Source organism: Muscardinus avellanarius, assembly GCF_963383645.1.
Source record: "Muscardinus avellanarius genome assembly, chromosome: 10".
Lineage (NCBI taxonomy): Eukaryota > Metazoa > Chordata > Mammalia > Rodentia > Gliridae > Muscardinus > Muscardinus avellanarius.
The window spans coordinates 16596971-16613539 of NC_137796.1; the positions used below are offsets into that span (position 1 = coordinate 16596971).

The window sequence follows — 16569 nt, forward strand, 5'->3', positions numbered from 1 at the left end:
TATTTTTTATTCTGAAAATTTTTCTTCTATGAGTTAACTAATTAGTGATTTGTCAACAATGAAAGATTAGATTATGGAGATACTGAATTACACAAATGAACACAAATAAATCTAGTTATCTTGAGGTTAGTTTATATTTACCTTGATATATATATAACTGAGAAGGGAGAAATGCCCAAATTATATAATGCATTATCTTATTTGGTATTTGTTTTCATAAATAACTCTTATCTGAAGCATAAGCTCCAAGGATAGCTGTATCTCTATTGCAACATTCTTATACCAAGCAAGCTACTTTTAAGTTTTACCTATTAAAAGAACAAATGAAATGAGGTGCTATCCTGGTATGGCCAGCCATCTTATCTACTATCTCAGATTCGGATGCAGTGATAAGGAAGGATGACTTCGTTCTGAGAGTCAGGAGAGCCAGAGCAAGACTGTGGCCTGCTGGTAAAGTGAGAGGCAATGAGGAGGATTGTATTACACTGCCCACAATGTACCCATCTTATGGGTAAACAGAGACTTTAGCACCCATCAATTGTATTAGCTGTTTTAAATGTCATAACCATTCAAAGAAATATAGAATGTTGCACCTATTTATTTAAATCAGTCCGTTAATGTAAACTTTTTGGTAATTTGTAGGAAAATGTCAAGCTAAGTTAACTGAATTATCAATAAGTAGACTAAGTGTATATGTACATAAAATATATATATTTCTTAGGCAGTACTGAGAATTACCATTGCCAATAAATGATTATAGATAATCAAGTTAAGCTGAATTTACATAAAAGCAATGTATAACTTTATAAGTAAGAAAATAAACTTTCTTGCTCTCGCTAACATAGTTTATGCCAGTGGTTTTCAAACATCAGTGTGTACTAGACTCACATGGAGGGTGTGTTGAAACAGATTGCTGGGCCCCATTCCAGAATTTCGGATTCAGACTATCTGGGATAAGGTCCAAGAATGTGCATATCCAGGTGATATTGATGCGAGTTGGTGGGCTGAGGACCAGACTCTGAGAACCGCTGGTTTATATAAACTGCATATGTAGAAAACTATAGTTTCTAATGTTCTTATATACATGACACAAAATATATAGGAAGGGAGATGGTTTTACTTCCAAACATATAGATTAGCAAACTGAACATCTTAATGTTTCTAAATGATTTTCTCAAGTATCATAATTTCTTCTTAGAGTCCATTACATTTCAATCTAAGGCCTACTGTACAGTAATTTCAGAAAATATTCACATAACACCTACACCAAGTTAGCTCCCAAATGAAAAGGGACTCAGTCAAGAGTAAAGATCTAAGGTAAGGAATCATCACTAGTCAGCATTCTCTGCTTCTCTGGAATGATTAAAGTGCATGTCAGGAGTATTAGAATATTGCATCAAAGTCTGCAGTATTCAGTGCCACTAACAGTCACAAAAATATTTGCACAGAGAAAGCAGCTCTAGCTCAAAGGTCCTGCTGTCCTGACCTGTTCCGAAGGCCCTTTCACCCAGCACCACCCCTGTGGTAAGGAGCCAGAAGAGAAGCAAAATTAACAACAACAACAACAACAACAACAACAACAAAAAGGACACTCAGTCCAATTGGATCTGGTAGGGAGGAATTATTATCTTAGATATGAACTCAAATATAATTTCTTTCTCATTTCCTTCGACACTAGTTTACTTAGGCAAATTAACTGAGGTTCTGATGGGCAAGAAGTATGCTATAATGAACTATACTTTGCCATTTAGTTAGAAAAATTGATATTATCAGGCCTCGCCTACCTATTTTCATCCATCTAAGATCAGAAAAGATGCTATAAATGGTCTTCTCTTGACATTTAACTACATACATTTATGTGCATAGGGTTTTACAGAGAGTAAAATTTTCATTAGTATTCAGGTAAGAACTATTATTTGTTCATTGAGCTAAAGACAAATTTAATTTATATAAATGTAAGTAGTTTATAATTCTGAGAGAAAGTCATCTTTTACTTACTCTTCCCAAAGAATCAATTCTAGCAATGTGTCTTTTCTGCTATTCTTAAGCCAAGGAAATTTATGAAGTTGCTGTCTATGGTGATCCAGAAATGAAGAATAGCTAAAGGGAAAAAGTGAAAGTTGGGACCTATTAAGAGTTGTTCATATGTTTTTGGTAATAGTGAAAAAATACAATTATAAGGGGGCACTCTCAGGGTAAAAAAAGGCACTTTTTTTATAAACATTTAATCTACATATAAAATATTAATGTAAAAAATTTCCTGAAATAGCAAGTGGAGTAAAAACAATTGTATTAATAAACAAGGCTGAGAATGGCATGACAATAAAGATTAAAAGAGTCATTAGACGTTGGGACAACTCAGAAATGATACTATAGATATTATACTGATATATGTCACATTATAAACATCATCTCTACCACTTAGCTCTAATGATACAAAGAGGCAGAAAAAATTTTAACATGAGGCTCAATTAATCCTCTCATATATACTCTAAGTTCTGGCCTCTCACACACTACCCCTGAGCTACACTCCAGCCCTGTCCTTTTCTAATATATCATCTGAATTATAGTTTCTCTCTTTGACCAAGTTCTTCCAAATAATCAAAGGCATGCAGATTTAAGTTATGTTTTGGTTAGAGATGGAACCAATACTCAAGATACAGAGTAAAGTTAATAGGTTTTACATCATTTTTAGTAAAATTAAAAAAAATTATGAAAAAGAGAACAGGAATTTTCACTAGAACAATGAAAAATTCTAATTATTTCTAGTGAATATTTATAACTGCTGAATTTAAGCACTTAATTATTAAATCATTTTATTTGGGTCCTTAGTTGTTGATACATCTAACAAATTACATTTTTCCCAGACAAGCATTTATGATGGCTTAAAAGGTCAAAAGGTATTATTATCTTAGTTCTGGAGGGCATAATGCGGCTTCTTCCTCATTTCTTTCGACACTATTTTTCCTAGGTAGATTAGCTGAGGTTTTGATAGTTAAGAAATTCATTGTAACAAAATTCCAAACTATAGCACATATGTTATTTAAAAAAAGAAAGGAAGGAGAGAAGAAATAAAGATCCCTCATTAATACTGCTTCTATAATAAAGCCCTTTCAGAAGCTGTTCTAGAGACTGTGCAAAAGAGATTTGCACTAACTAGATAACAACATGATATACTGTAATCACAAAGGTAACATGATAAAGCTCAGAAGCCAAGTGTGACTTTTAATTATCTTCTCCCACTCTTGGATTTATAATGGAATGACAATAAGGAATAACAGAGGAGGGGGGAAGAAGGGGGGAGAAGAGGAGGAGGAGAAAGAGATAAGCTCCAAGCATTTATATGAGTTGCTGAAAGCAAAAACAATTGAATGTACCCAATAAAGAAATAAAATGTAGTTCACAGTTTATTTAGGTCCTTCTGCCATAAATAAATTTAATAAATTGTTGTTTCCAAGGCCTTTGCTGGCTTACTAAGTCTCTCCCATATGGGGCTGTAAATTGTAACAGTAATTGAGAAACTGCATTATTAGCACAAGTATCAACCACTGAGCTAGCTCTTCAATAAGAAGACAAATACTCTTTGTAACCAAATCATATACTCAGAATGTTGTATTTAACATTGACCTTTAGGGGTAAGGAACATTTAACAATGCAAAAAAAAAAAAAAAAAAGGAAAAGAAATAAAAAGAAAAAGGGAAAAAAAAGAATAGACTGAACTATCATTATTGAATAAGAATATGGTAGTATGACACAGCCCTTGTATAAATAACCACAAAATTTATGAGAATAAGAATTGGGGTTCCTATCTCCATCCAATCAAACCACTATAGTTCAGGTATATGTTCTGCTCTAAACTTACATATTATAAAACAGAAAATTGGTCCCGGTGACTTAGCATTGCCAATCAGTCTTTTCTAAGGATAAACCTCTTGCTAAACCATAGAACAGTACAGGTCACCACACAAGCCAGTCTTCTTGCTACTACGTTAGCCACGTGCAGTGTTAAAAGCATCCTAACTGGAATCTGGAGAGTCTCCTATATGATCTCAGAGAAAAAAATTTCAGAAAATCTAAAAATAAACATTTAGCAAATTTCTATTACTCTCTTTTAAAAAAATGTCTTCTTTTAATACCTCTGGGTTTTCTTTCTCTGACACTGCAAGTGATTCTTCAGGGGTAGAATTCTGCAGTTTAAAACTGAAGCACTGGATTGTGTGGTTGACCCTCTTTACAACCTGAACTAGATATTGGGTAGTTTTTCCCAACAGGGGCCAGGGGAGAAGAGATATATTGAGGGAAATACTTTCAGTTCAGAGAATTTATAAAGTAGCTCTGGATATTACAAGATGGGGAAAATGTTATTAAAATTACAAACATGGTTTTTTTAGTGTCTTTATAAATAAAAGGCATAGAATACAGAAAGCCAATTAATAACAATAACAACAATAATAAAATATTAAATATATAGTGAGCAAAGACTGAATGGCTCATTCTTGTGAAACACCATCTGACACAACTGCCTCAATCGGTCTCCTTGCTCTTCCACTCTGCGAGTGAGAGATGCAGCCCACACACAGGAAGCTAGCTGCCTGAGCCCACCTCTAACATCAAGGACTGCCTGATGGAATGGCTACAGATGAACAGGTCATTTGTTTCAAAAGGTACTTAAATACTCAATAAAGACATAACAAACCCCCCCTTCACTGTTATCAGACGCCACGTTGTGGTAGAACATCAGACAAACTCACAAATTTACCACAAAAATGTGTGGCAAAAAAGAATAGTTTATATATATGTATATATATAAATTTCTATATTTATGCCAATGTACTCACTCAGTACAAGTAGCAAAATAGTATACCATTTCCTAAATACAAAATATAGCTTTCCAAAAAAATGAAACACACATTAGATATAAACCATCCAAAACTTGAACGATTGAAAACTGTATTCAAAATTAAATGACCTAGAGTAGGTCTCTTTCTGAAAAGTTCCCTTCATATCGGCAAGAAGCCTGTACTACTGAAAACGTAATTCAATGCCTCTCAATCAGAGAGTGAAAGAAAGAAAGGGTTGAGGGTGGAGGGAAGAATACAAGAGAATGAAGAGATAAAAAAATTAGAAGAGCACATTCAAAGAACAAAGAAAGGCCATCGCAAAAAGGGGGAAAAATCAGGCCATATAAACAAACCAAACACCACAATTCCACACAGCTCAATTAAACATATAAGGCAGACAGACAGACAGACAGGCAGAAAAAAAAAGAGAGAAAAGAGCCTTCAACAACAACAATTAACAGGCTATTTTTTGTACACTTAAAAAAGAAAATGGACAAGGATACCAGAACATTTTTCAACACGTAGAAGCCACACACATGTTGGCCTTACACTGAATTGACAGCTTTCCACATGCCCAAAGGAAAATGAGACATAAGTACATGTCCAGATACGATGGTAGTTAAAGCAGGCATCCCACGGGTGATGAAAACACCCAAAACTCTTTAACTAATGCTACGACTGCAAGTTGTGGAGTGTTATTTTGCTCTTTACAGATGTAACATGAGTTAACTCCTCATTTTAAGTCAAATGATATGACCCTGTAAAGCCCAAGGCTTGTGGGAACCATCAGGTAAGTGACCACTTGGAACCGTAAAGCACTGAGGTGACAAGTGAATTACACTCACTGCAGCTGAGGGGGAAGTGATGGTTCAAGAAATTTTAGTTTGCCTTTTTTTTTTTAAATGAGCATTTGTTTTGTTTTCTATTAAAGGGAAATATTTAAAGACTTCAGAACAGCACCGTTCATGGGGGGAAAATGCACTATTTTCTCAGGAATTAACTTCAATAGTTCCTAAAAAAGAACTCCTTGCCTGCGCTGCAGGATTCCTAGGTCACCCTGGATCAAAATGGCCTTTACCTTTAAGGTGCAGCAGGGTCACAAAGCCAGGAGTATGTTAATATTTGTCTAAATAAAGTGAGGAGGAGATGAAAAATAATACAGATGCATATAAAAGGGCACATCAGTCTCAGACTGGGTTAAGAAGAAAACACTCAAATGACTGTCAGTTTACACTACTTTAGGAGAATATTGGAATATAATTTACCATATATATTATCCCCTTTGTTTTTCATAGAGCAAAATTATGATTTTTCTATGCAGTTATGGCTAAACCCCTTAGTAGAATCAGACAACTAACAACTCTTTGAAAATAAAATCAATAGCATTCCAGCTGTCCCCAGTTTTTAAGTCTATCACCTGCCTTTGTGTTTAATCAAGAGTCCTCTTATCTGTATAGAGTTCTTAATATAGCTTAACTTGTCAAAATATTACCCCTTCAGTTTTCCATAAAAGCTGAAAAAAAAAAATTCCTTCACTTTGGCCAGCTGCTGTGCTTTTATATTAAAAAAATCACAGCCTTAGTTATTACTAAGTTTTACTTTTTCATAAGCCATTACTTGACTAAAATAATGCAGGAAAGAAAATAAAGAATAACAAAAGTAAACATGACAAAAATTATTTTCCAATAGCAATAATAACTGAGTGGTCCAGCTTTAAACTATACTTTTAAAGAAATTACACCTAGGAAAATAGCAACAATTCTGTTAGCTGGAAACTCAAATAGATTCTCAGTCATCATTGTTATTAGGAATAAAAATAGGAAGATGTTAACATTGGTAGCTAATCACTGCAACAGGTAGCATGGTGTGCTCTTTTGCAGTCAGAGTAAAATCTACTCATTTACTCAAGTACAATTTTTCATACTTTGTTTTGTTTTTAAAGTAACAGTTCAATAATCTTCATGGAACAATAAGATCGCAAGACATCTTGGAATCACAATTGTCTTCATGGAGTTTCTGAAAAAGAAAAAAAAAGCTTTAAAGCTTTATTCATTAGGGAAGGAAATATTTTATAACGTATCTGTCACCCTGGTGTTGAGCCCAAGTATGCTGTAGTACTACAAATGAAACTTGCTCATCGCTTATTTATTCTCTGCAGACATTTATAACTCAGCATTTCCTGATGAAGGGAGAAATGAGACCTACGCATACCGAATGTATGGTATAAGGGAAACAAAATTTGATTTTGTCAAATTAATGAGACTAAGCTGGGCGTGGTGGCACACACTTGAAATCCCGGCATTTGGGAGGCTAAGACAGGAGGACTGTGGTTCGGGGACAGCCTCAGCTACTTAGTGAGGCCCTGGGTTTTTTTTGTTTTGTTTTGTTTTTTTTTTGGTGGTACTGGGGTTCCTGGAAGCCCTTCTACCTCCGGGCTACACTCCCAGACCTATTTTATATTTTTTTATTTAGAAACAGGGTCTCCTAAGCCAGCGCACGCGGCTGGCTTCGAACCCGCGCAATCCTCCGGTCTCTGCCTCCCAAGCGCGGGGATTACAAGCGTGCGCCACCACGCTCGGCCAGAGGCCCTGGTTTTTTTTTTTTTTTTTTTTTTTTCCGAGTCTGGGGATGGAACCCAGCCAGGGGCATTCGACCTCCGAGCTACATCTACTGCCTTATTTTTGATTCTTTATTTTAAAACAGGGTCTCACTAAGTTGCAGAGGGCCTCACTAAGTAGTGCCCGGCTTATATTTTACTCTTTATTTTGACCCTTAGCAATTTAAGACTGTTTTTGAAATAAAAAATAAAAAGGGCTGGAACTGTAGCTCAAAAGTACAATGCCCCTTGAGTTCAATTCCCAGCACCATAAATAAATAAATAAATAAATATATAAATAAATAAATGGAAGAAGTCAAAACATAGGATTAGAAGCCAGGCATGGTGGCACAGGCTTGTAATCTCATACTTAGGAGGCTGAGACAGAAAGAACACAGGTTTGCGGCCAGCCTCAGCTACTTGTGAGGCCCTCTGCAACTTAGTGAGACCCTATTTCAAATACAAGAATAAAAAAATAGGGCTGGGCCACGTGTGGTGGTGCATGCTTGTAATTCCGGCATTCGGGAGGTGGAGAACGGAGGATCGCAGTTGGAGGACAGCCTCAGCTACTTAGTGAGGCCCTTCGCATCTCGGTGAGACCGTTTCAAGAAATAAAAAAGAATAAGCTGGGCGTGGTAGCGCATGCTTATAATCCCAGTACTAGGGAGGCTGAGACAGAAGGATCCTGGTTCGCAGCCAGCCTCAGCTACTGAGTGAGGCCCTCTGCAACTTAGTGAGATCCTGTTTCAAAATAAAGAATAAAAATTAGGACCGGGGGTGTAACTCAGAGGTGGAATGCCTCTGGGTTCAGTCCCCAGTCCCCAGTATCACCAAAAAAAAAAAAAAAAAAAAAAGGGCTGGGTTGGGCATGTAGCTCAGAGGTAGAATGCCAGAGTTCAATTGTTCAATCCCCCAATACCACAAAAGCAAGAACAAAAACAAAACCATAGGATTGGGGCCGTAGCTTAGTGGTAGTGTGATTGCCTAGCTAGCAGGCATGAGGCTCCAGTTCTAACCCCAGTTCTGAAAAAAAGGAAAAGAAGCCAAAACCTAATACTTACATCTCCAGTTAGAAGGAGCCAGTAAGGTTGTTGCCTTGGTTTTGTAATGAAACAAGCAGATCAATCTTCTCCATGTTCTGGCTGGTATTTATTGATGATGCCAGTGGGGAGCTCTCTGGCATCGGTTGAGAAAGAAGTGTTGTCACAGGTGACTGGCCCTCATTTTGGGGTTGGCCTGGCTGACTTATGGCCATCAATTGATCAGGTAATGTAGCTGGTCCGGAGGTTAAAAGCTGACTACAGTCTGCAGAGACATTAAAATCAGAAGCTACCTGATTAGTTAAGATTCATGAGAAAATATATATTAAAACATATTTATTAGCCAGGCATAGTGGCGCACGCTTGTAATCCCAGCATTTGGGAGGCTGAGACTGAAGGATCGCTGTTCGCAGACAGCCTCAGCTACTTAGTGAGGTGCTCGCAACTTAAGACCCTGTCTTGAAATAAAGAATAAAAAATAGGGCAGGGGGTGTAGCTCGGAGGTCGAATGCCCCTGGATTCCATCCCCAGACCCGCAAATAAATAAATAAATAAATAAATAAATAAATAAATAAATAAATAAATAAAATTATATACTAGTCGGGCATTGTGGTGCACGCTTGTAATCCCCACACTTGGGAGGCTGAGACAGGAGGATCGCACAGGTTCAAAGCGAGCCTCAGCTACTTAGTGAGACCCTGTTTCCAAATAAAGTATAAAATAGGTCTGGGAGTGTAGCCAAGAGGTTTGAAAGCCCCTGGGTTCCACCCCCAGTAACACACACACACACACACACACATACACACACACACACACACACACACACACACACTCACTCACTAGTTGCCAGGGAAAATTTATTACTGTGTTCACCCAATATATTACTAAAAATGGGACACCAAGCTGGGCATGGTAATTCATGCTTGTAATCTCAGTACGAGTAGTATGAAACGAGAATTGCAGATTTGAAGGCAGCGTCAGTAAATAGTGAGACTCTCAGCAACTTAGCAAGACTTGTTTCAAAACTAAAATAAAATAAAATAGGGACTATAACTCAGACATAGGATGTCTTCTGGGCTTAACTGGAAAAAAAAGGCACCAAGAAAAAAAGGTATTAAGCCTAGTGTAGTGGCGCACGCTTGTAATCCCATTTGAGAGGCTGAGACAGGAGGATCACACAGGTTCAAAGCAAGCCTCAGCTATTTAGTGAGGCCCTTTGTAACTCAGTGAGACCCTGTTTCAAAATAAAGAATAAAAAATAGGGCTGGGGATTTAGCTGGATATAGAATGCCCCTGGGTTCCATCCCCAGTACCGCAAAAAAAAAAAAAAAAAAAAAAGTATTCACAAAATGTTACTGGAACTCTTAGGTTTATTCTAAGCAGTATAAAAATACAACTTTTGGGGGATGAGGATTTACTCAGTGGCAGAGTATTTGCCTAGCATATGCAAGACCCTGGATTCAATCCCCAGAACCAAATAAAGCACCAACTTTTCTTTTCTTTTTTAGGTACTGGGGATTGAATCTATGGGAATTCTACCTCTCAGCCAGCCCTTTATTAATTAATTAATTAATTTATTTATTTATTTATTTTGGTGGTACTGGGGGTGGAACCCAGAGGCCTTCTACCTCCGGGCTATATTCCCAGACCTATTTTATATTTTATTTGGAAACAAGGTCTCACTAAGTTGCTGAGAGCCTCATTAAGTAGCTGAGGCTGGCTTCGAACCTGTGCGATCTTCCTATCTCAACCTCCCAAACACAGGGATTACAAGCATGGGCCACCATGCCCAGCGTTTATTCTTTTATTTTGGAACACAGGGTCTGAGTTTCAAAAGGGCCTCACTAAGTAGCTGAGGCTGTCTGTGAACTGCGATCCTCTTGTCTCAGCCTCCCAAATGCTGGGATTATGAGTGTGTGCCACCACACCGGGCTTATTCTTTATTGTTTGAAACAGGGTTTCACTGAGTTGCAAAGGGCCTCGCTAAGCAGTTGAAGCTGTCCGTGAACTGTGAACCTCCTGTTTCTGCCTCCCAAATGCTGGGATTACAAGCGTGTGCCACCATACCTGGTTAAGCACCAACTTTTCTTAGCTATTTTAAGTCCTTTGTAATTCCTTGATAAACATTAAGTAATTGAGAGCTCTACCACTGAGGTATATCCATACCTGAACCTTTTTTCTAAAAATTTTGAGACAGGATCTCACTAAACTGCCAGGCTGGCCTTGAACTTGCAAGTCTCCTGTATTAACCTCCTGAGTAGCTCGGAGTATAGGCGTGTGCCACTATGCCCAGCTTAACACTGATACTATCTGCCATTCTTACTTCATTTTCCTTTCAAGTTTATAGTTTAAAATGATAAACACATACATTTTTATCCATTACCAGATTTAATACTCCCAAAATCCGTGTCAAGTATGCAAATATTACCACTGATTTAGATACAGAAATTTAGGCTCATAAAAGTCAAATATCTTGTTGAAGATCTCATAGTTCTCGATTGGCAGAATTCTACATACAACTGTGCCCTTACAACTACTACATCTGCTGAGACAGGAGGATTGGAGGCTCAAAGCCAGCCTCAGCAACTCAGCAAGGCTCTTAGCAACTTAGCAAGATGCTGTTTCCAAATAAAAAATAAAATAAGGGGAAGGTATAGTCTGGAGGTAGACTACCCCTGGGCTCAATCCCCAGTACTGCAAAACCTAACAAAATAAAAAACCCAAAAAACAAAAAACAAAAAAAGCCCAAAACAACAACATCAACAAAAAAAAACTATGTATGAGCTGAGTGTGGTGGGATACATCTGTAATCTCACTACTTGAGATGCTGAGACCAGAGGATTCATAAGTTCTTGGTCAGCCTCAGCAACTTAATGAGACTCTTATCAAATCTAGCAAAACCCTGTTTTAAAATTTTAAAAAAGGGTGAATTCATTCGAACTACCCCCTCATGGTACCCTTGGGTACATGAGGCTGTAACTGTCTTCTGTATTTCTATCTTTTTAATAAACTTCAAGTCTACTACTACTACTACTGATAATCATCATCATCATCATCTCACCATTTCAAGTAAGTAATAAAAAAATTAAGAGTTTCTTACTATTCTGAATGCCAAATAAGAACATTCCTGAAGTCTGCTGAGATGAGCCAGGAGAGTTCTGTAGCTGGTTCATTGTACCTCCTGCAGTATTGTGAAATAAAGTAGCCTGCGGCTGAGGTGAAGATGTGGCTCCTTGGAGTCCAGGCATGTTGCTCTGAGGGGAATAAAGAGGAGACTGTTGCATTTCTTGTTGGTTTATGCTAGTCTGCAAGGCAGACATGGATGCTGGAGAGAGGAAGAGTGTGACTTGCTGCTCTTGAGAACTAGGTGCCCCTTGTACCAACTGAATCTGAGGAGAGCTATGGAACAAGGATGTCTGTGATGACTCAGACTGGGCAGGCCCTGGGTTCTGAAGCGAGGAAACTGTGGGCTGATTCTGAAATTGCATGGGTTGCTGCTCTTGGTTCACTGGGGCCATATTACTTTGTTGGTGAAAAATCGACTGGTTCTGTTGCTCCTGACTAGCCATTGGATTCTGATTTGGGCTGAATATCATGTTTGGTGGTGGTTGCTTTTGAGATGCTATTGTAGCCATGGTGTTCTGGTTACTGAATAACATGTTCTGTTGCTGCTGCTGCTGCTGTTGCTGCTGCTGCTGCTGCTGTTGTTGTTGCTGTTGCTGCTGCTGTTGTTGTTGCTGTTGTTGTTGCTGCTGCTGCTGCTGCTGCTCCTGGGATGGAGAGTTACTCTGTATGGCAACTATTGAGTGCTGTGATTGGAAAATTGTTCCTTGTTGGTTTGGAGGCATTGGATTAGGTGGAAGGGAGCCCAGGGACACCTGAGGCTGAAATAAACCTTGCTGGGAGGGTTGTGCCTGTTCCTGGGAAAGCATGGGTGACTGGATGTGTGATATTGGAGCCTGCTGTTGGAAAGCAGCTTGCTGTTCAGTGTTCGGTGGTGACTGAAGTGGAGCAATTGAGTTCTGTGCTGCAAAAAATGAAATCTGTTCCTCTTGGGCTACTGTGTTTGTTTGAAGATTGCTCATAGGGGCTTGGGAAAGAAATATGTTGGGTGACTGCTGGTCTTGTGGAACTGAAGAGCCCTGTAACACAGTAATGGTGTTCTGAGAGTGAAACATCGGAGGCTGCATCTGCTCAGAGGAGGGTGTAGAAGTCTGACTATGAACAATAGGACTTGGACTGTGAAAAATAGAACCTTGAGTTTCCTGGGAAAGGTTCTGAGCATCGGCAATAGGATTTTGAGGATGAAAAAGTTGAGCCTGTGAATGAGAAGACTGCTGCAAAAAATTCCCAGACTGAAGTGACATCATCTCATTCCCTTGCTGGAATAAACCATTACCTTGCTGTTGGGTACCACTATTTTGAACATTCATCATGTTTTTTGTGGAAGAAAAAAGGCTAACTTGGGGTTGACTGTCTCCACTATGCTGCATTTGGACCATGGTCTGAAAGACGCTGTTCTGCATCTGTTTTGCTTGTGCTCCAGTTTCTTCTCCATCTCCTGAACTTGATGCCTGAAACATGGTGGTGCCAGGAGTTGCAACCTGCTGTGTGGGGGTTGTAGATGTTTCGTTTGCAGAAACTGCGGGAGAAGAAAACAATTCACACTGCATTTGCATGTCCTCATTAGTGGATAGTGCGCTCATCATGTGAGCTGGCTGCTGGTACACTGGTGACTGCTGGAGGTTTCCGTTTGCTGAAGCAGTTGAAGGGAACAACTCGGACTGAATCTGGGCAGCTGCCTGGCAGATACTCTGCTGCATCTCCATCACCATTGCAGCGGACGAATCCATCACCTGCTGCTGCTGCTGCTGCTGTTGCTGCTGCTGCTGCTGCTGGGTAGACAGTGTGCTTTCAGCCTGTGGATGAACACCTTCAGCTCTTCCAGGTAATAAATTATCTGGTCTGGTATGGACTGTTGGCTCTGATGAGGAAAACATTCCAGGGCTTACGCTATTTTGAATTTGACTGACCTGTTGAAAAATGTCTGCACTAAGCTGTTCTTGAACATTCTCATTACCGTCTGGAGCAGAAAATAAAACTGAAGATAACTGCTGTTGTGCCTCTAGAACTTGCTGGACCAAGTCAACGCTCCCACTGCTGCCACCAGCAGGGCTGCCTGTAAAGCCTCCTGCCTGCAGCTGCTGAATGGTGCTTTGTAGCTGGCTCACACCGCTCGGTGGTGGGAAGATGCTTGACGGGATCTGCTGCTGCAGGGCCTGCGCCTGCTCCTGCAGCGGCGGCTGTGGCTGCTGCTGCTGCGATGCCTCAGTCAGCTGTGACAAATTAACCACGGTCCCATCTGACTGCAACACTTCTCTTGACTGAGTTTCTCTTGTCTGAAACTGTGCAGCTTGTTGTAGTAGTGCGTCACTGCTGGGCAGCTGACTCGAGGCAGAAACTGCTGGGAAGGTCCCAGGCTGTGAGATGTCTTGGGCTTGAATAGTTGCCAGGGTCTCTGGGTTGTACGCTTTGGGTGGAAGCTGCTGCTGCTTTTCATTTTCAGAAGGTAAGTGGGAAGATGATGGTGATGAAAAGGACCCATTTCCTGCTATGCTAGAGATGTTTTCTAGAGTCTGTTGAGTTGATCCAACTGTTTTTGTAGTCTAAAAAATAAACCCCCCCAAATAACATTACATAAGCACACAATACTTTAAAAACATTAATAATATAAATTACTTAGATTTTATTATTGTCCTGCCAGGTATGTTGGCACATGCTTGTAATCCCAGCATTTTGGAGGCTGAGACAAGAGGATCATGGTTTGTGGACAGCTTCAGCTACTTAGTGAAGCCCTCTGCAACTCAGTAAGACCCTGTTTCAAAATAAAAGAATAAAAAATAGGGATGGGGGTGTAGCTTGGAGGTAGAATGCCCCTGGGTTCCATTCCCAGTATTGCAAAATATAAATAAAAAATTATTACTGTTCTAAAAATGTATATAAGACCAGTTTTTTCTTTTCTATATACAATAACTCAGGTAACAGACAATGATTTTCCATGATAAGATAATGTCTGATTTTAAAATATTATAAGCAAAGATTGTCAAGCAAGAAAGTAAAAGAATTATCAGCTATTGATATGCTTAGGCAAATTAAGGGTAATAAGTGAACATTAATTCTACAGTTCATTAATTACAGACTTCAAATACCTCTATTTTACGGATCTGCACAGTGGGGAAAAACAAATGATAAATGGAGGACTTATGGGAAAAGATTAGAAAAGCTGGGCACAGTGATGCACGCTTATGATCCTAGGACTTGAGAGGCTGAGACTGATGGATTGCAAGTTAAAGGATAGCCTCAGCTACTTAGTGAGGTCTCAGCAACCTACTGAAACTGTTTACAAATAAGAAACAAAAAAATCAGTTTGGGGCTGTGGCTCAAAGATAGAATACCTTTGGGTTCAATTTCCGGTACCACCACAAAAGAGAGAGAGAGAAAGAGAGAGAGAAAGAGAGAGAGGGGGAGAGAGAGAGGGAGAGGGAGAGGGAGAGGGAGAGGGAGGGAAGCTAGGAAATAAAATTAATAAAAATGTTTCTAATTCTGAAAATGCTAAAATTAGTACTTTTGTTAATCCCTCTTCCTACAGGTATTAATTCCTCCCTTGTCAAAAAGTTGTTTTGCAGATAATTTTGTTGAAATGTAAAGCATTCACCCTGAAAATCAATGAAAATCAAAATTCATTAAGTGTATCCAATGCAAAGTGAATGTGAGAGCCGGGCATGGTGGCGCACACTTGTAATCCCTGTGCTTGGGAAGGTGAGACAGTAGGATCGCGCAGGTTCAAAGCTGGCTTTAGCTACTTAGTGAGGCTCTCAGAAACTTAGTGAGACCCTGTTTCCAAATAAAATATAAAATAGGTCTGGGAGTATAGCCTGAAGGTAGAAAGCCTCTGGGGTCCCAGTACTACCAAAAAAAAAAAAAAAAGAATGTGAAACAAGAAAAGTCTCTGGGCCTGGTGACACATGCCTGTAATTCCAGCATTTAGGAGGCTAAGACAGGAAGCTTGCAAATTCAAGGCCAGCCTTAGCTTTTTTTTTTTTTTTACGGTACTGGGGATGAACACCCCAGCCTTATTTTTTATTCTTAAGTTTGAAACAGGGTCTCACTGAGTTGCAGAGGGCCTCACTAAGTAGCTAAGGCTGTCCGTGAACCCGCGATCCTCCTGTCTCAACCTCCCGAATGCTGGGATTACAAGCCTGCGCCACCATGCCCGGCTAACCTTAGCAATTTAGCAAGACTTTGTTTCAAAATAAAAATAAAATAGGTTGGGAGTATAGTTCAGAGGTAGAATGCCCCTGACTTTAATTTTAATCTCTAGTCAAAAAGAAGAAGAAGAAGAAGAAGAAGAAGAAGAAGAAGAAGAAGAAGAAGAGGAGGAGGAGGAGGAGGAGGAGGAGGAGGAGGAGGAGGAGGAGAAGGAGGAGGAGGAGGAGGGGGGAGGGGGGAAGAAATTTGTAAGTAGCAATTTTTATATGTGAGGTAACACTGGGGCAATAGTTAATATAACTCACCTTAAAAATAGAAGAAGATCTCTTTTCTGCTGTTACTTCCATTGGAGTAACGTCTTCACTCTTAATCATGCTACTTGATATGAGTGGAGTGATCAGGGCATTAGGAAGGATATTTACCTTATCTAAGTTACATCCAGTATTTTTCATTGCTGCACACATAAAAAAAAAATGAAAGAAAAGTTTAAAACCATAGTAACAAGTATTCTGTAATTTTTGACTATAAGTCATGATTTAAGTGTATGTTTTTTCTTGTTATAATGATACAAAATTAGTAAATCAAAACGTACCTTCTGCCGGGCGTGGTGGCGCACACTTGTAATCCTAGCATTTGGGAGGGTGAGACCAGAGGATCGCGGTTCGCAGACAGCCTCAGCTACTTAGTGAGGCTCTCTGCAACTTAGTGAGACCCAGTTTCAAAATAGGGCTGTGTTGCTTGGAGGTCAAATGCCCCTGGGTTCCATCCCCAAACCCGCAAAAAAAAAAAAAAAAAAAGTACCTTCCTTTTTTTTTTTTTTTTG

General features: G+C 39.3%; 1 protein-coding gene across 2 annotated transcripts in view; it reads right to left on the reverse strand.

Annotated features, from left to right (window-relative positions):
- Positions 1–8386: 8386 nt before the first annotated feature.
- NFAT5 (nuclear factor of activated T cells 5) overlaps positions 8387–16569 on the reverse strand; it is a gene marked incomplete at its 5' end in the record, with an annotated part of 97120 nt that continues 88937 nt past the window's right edge. For both annotated transcript variants that reach the window (XM_080702055.1, XM_080702054.1), the window contains 3 exons: positions 8387–8742; positions 11578–14143; positions 16052–16200. In XM_080702055.1, coding sequence (XP_080558181.1) covers positions 8507–8742; positions 11578–14143; positions 16052–16200 — 2951 coding nt within the window. In that variant the 3' untranslated portion in view covers positions 8387–8506. The remainder of the gene's footprint in view (positions 8743–11577; positions 14144–16051; positions 16201–16569) is intronic.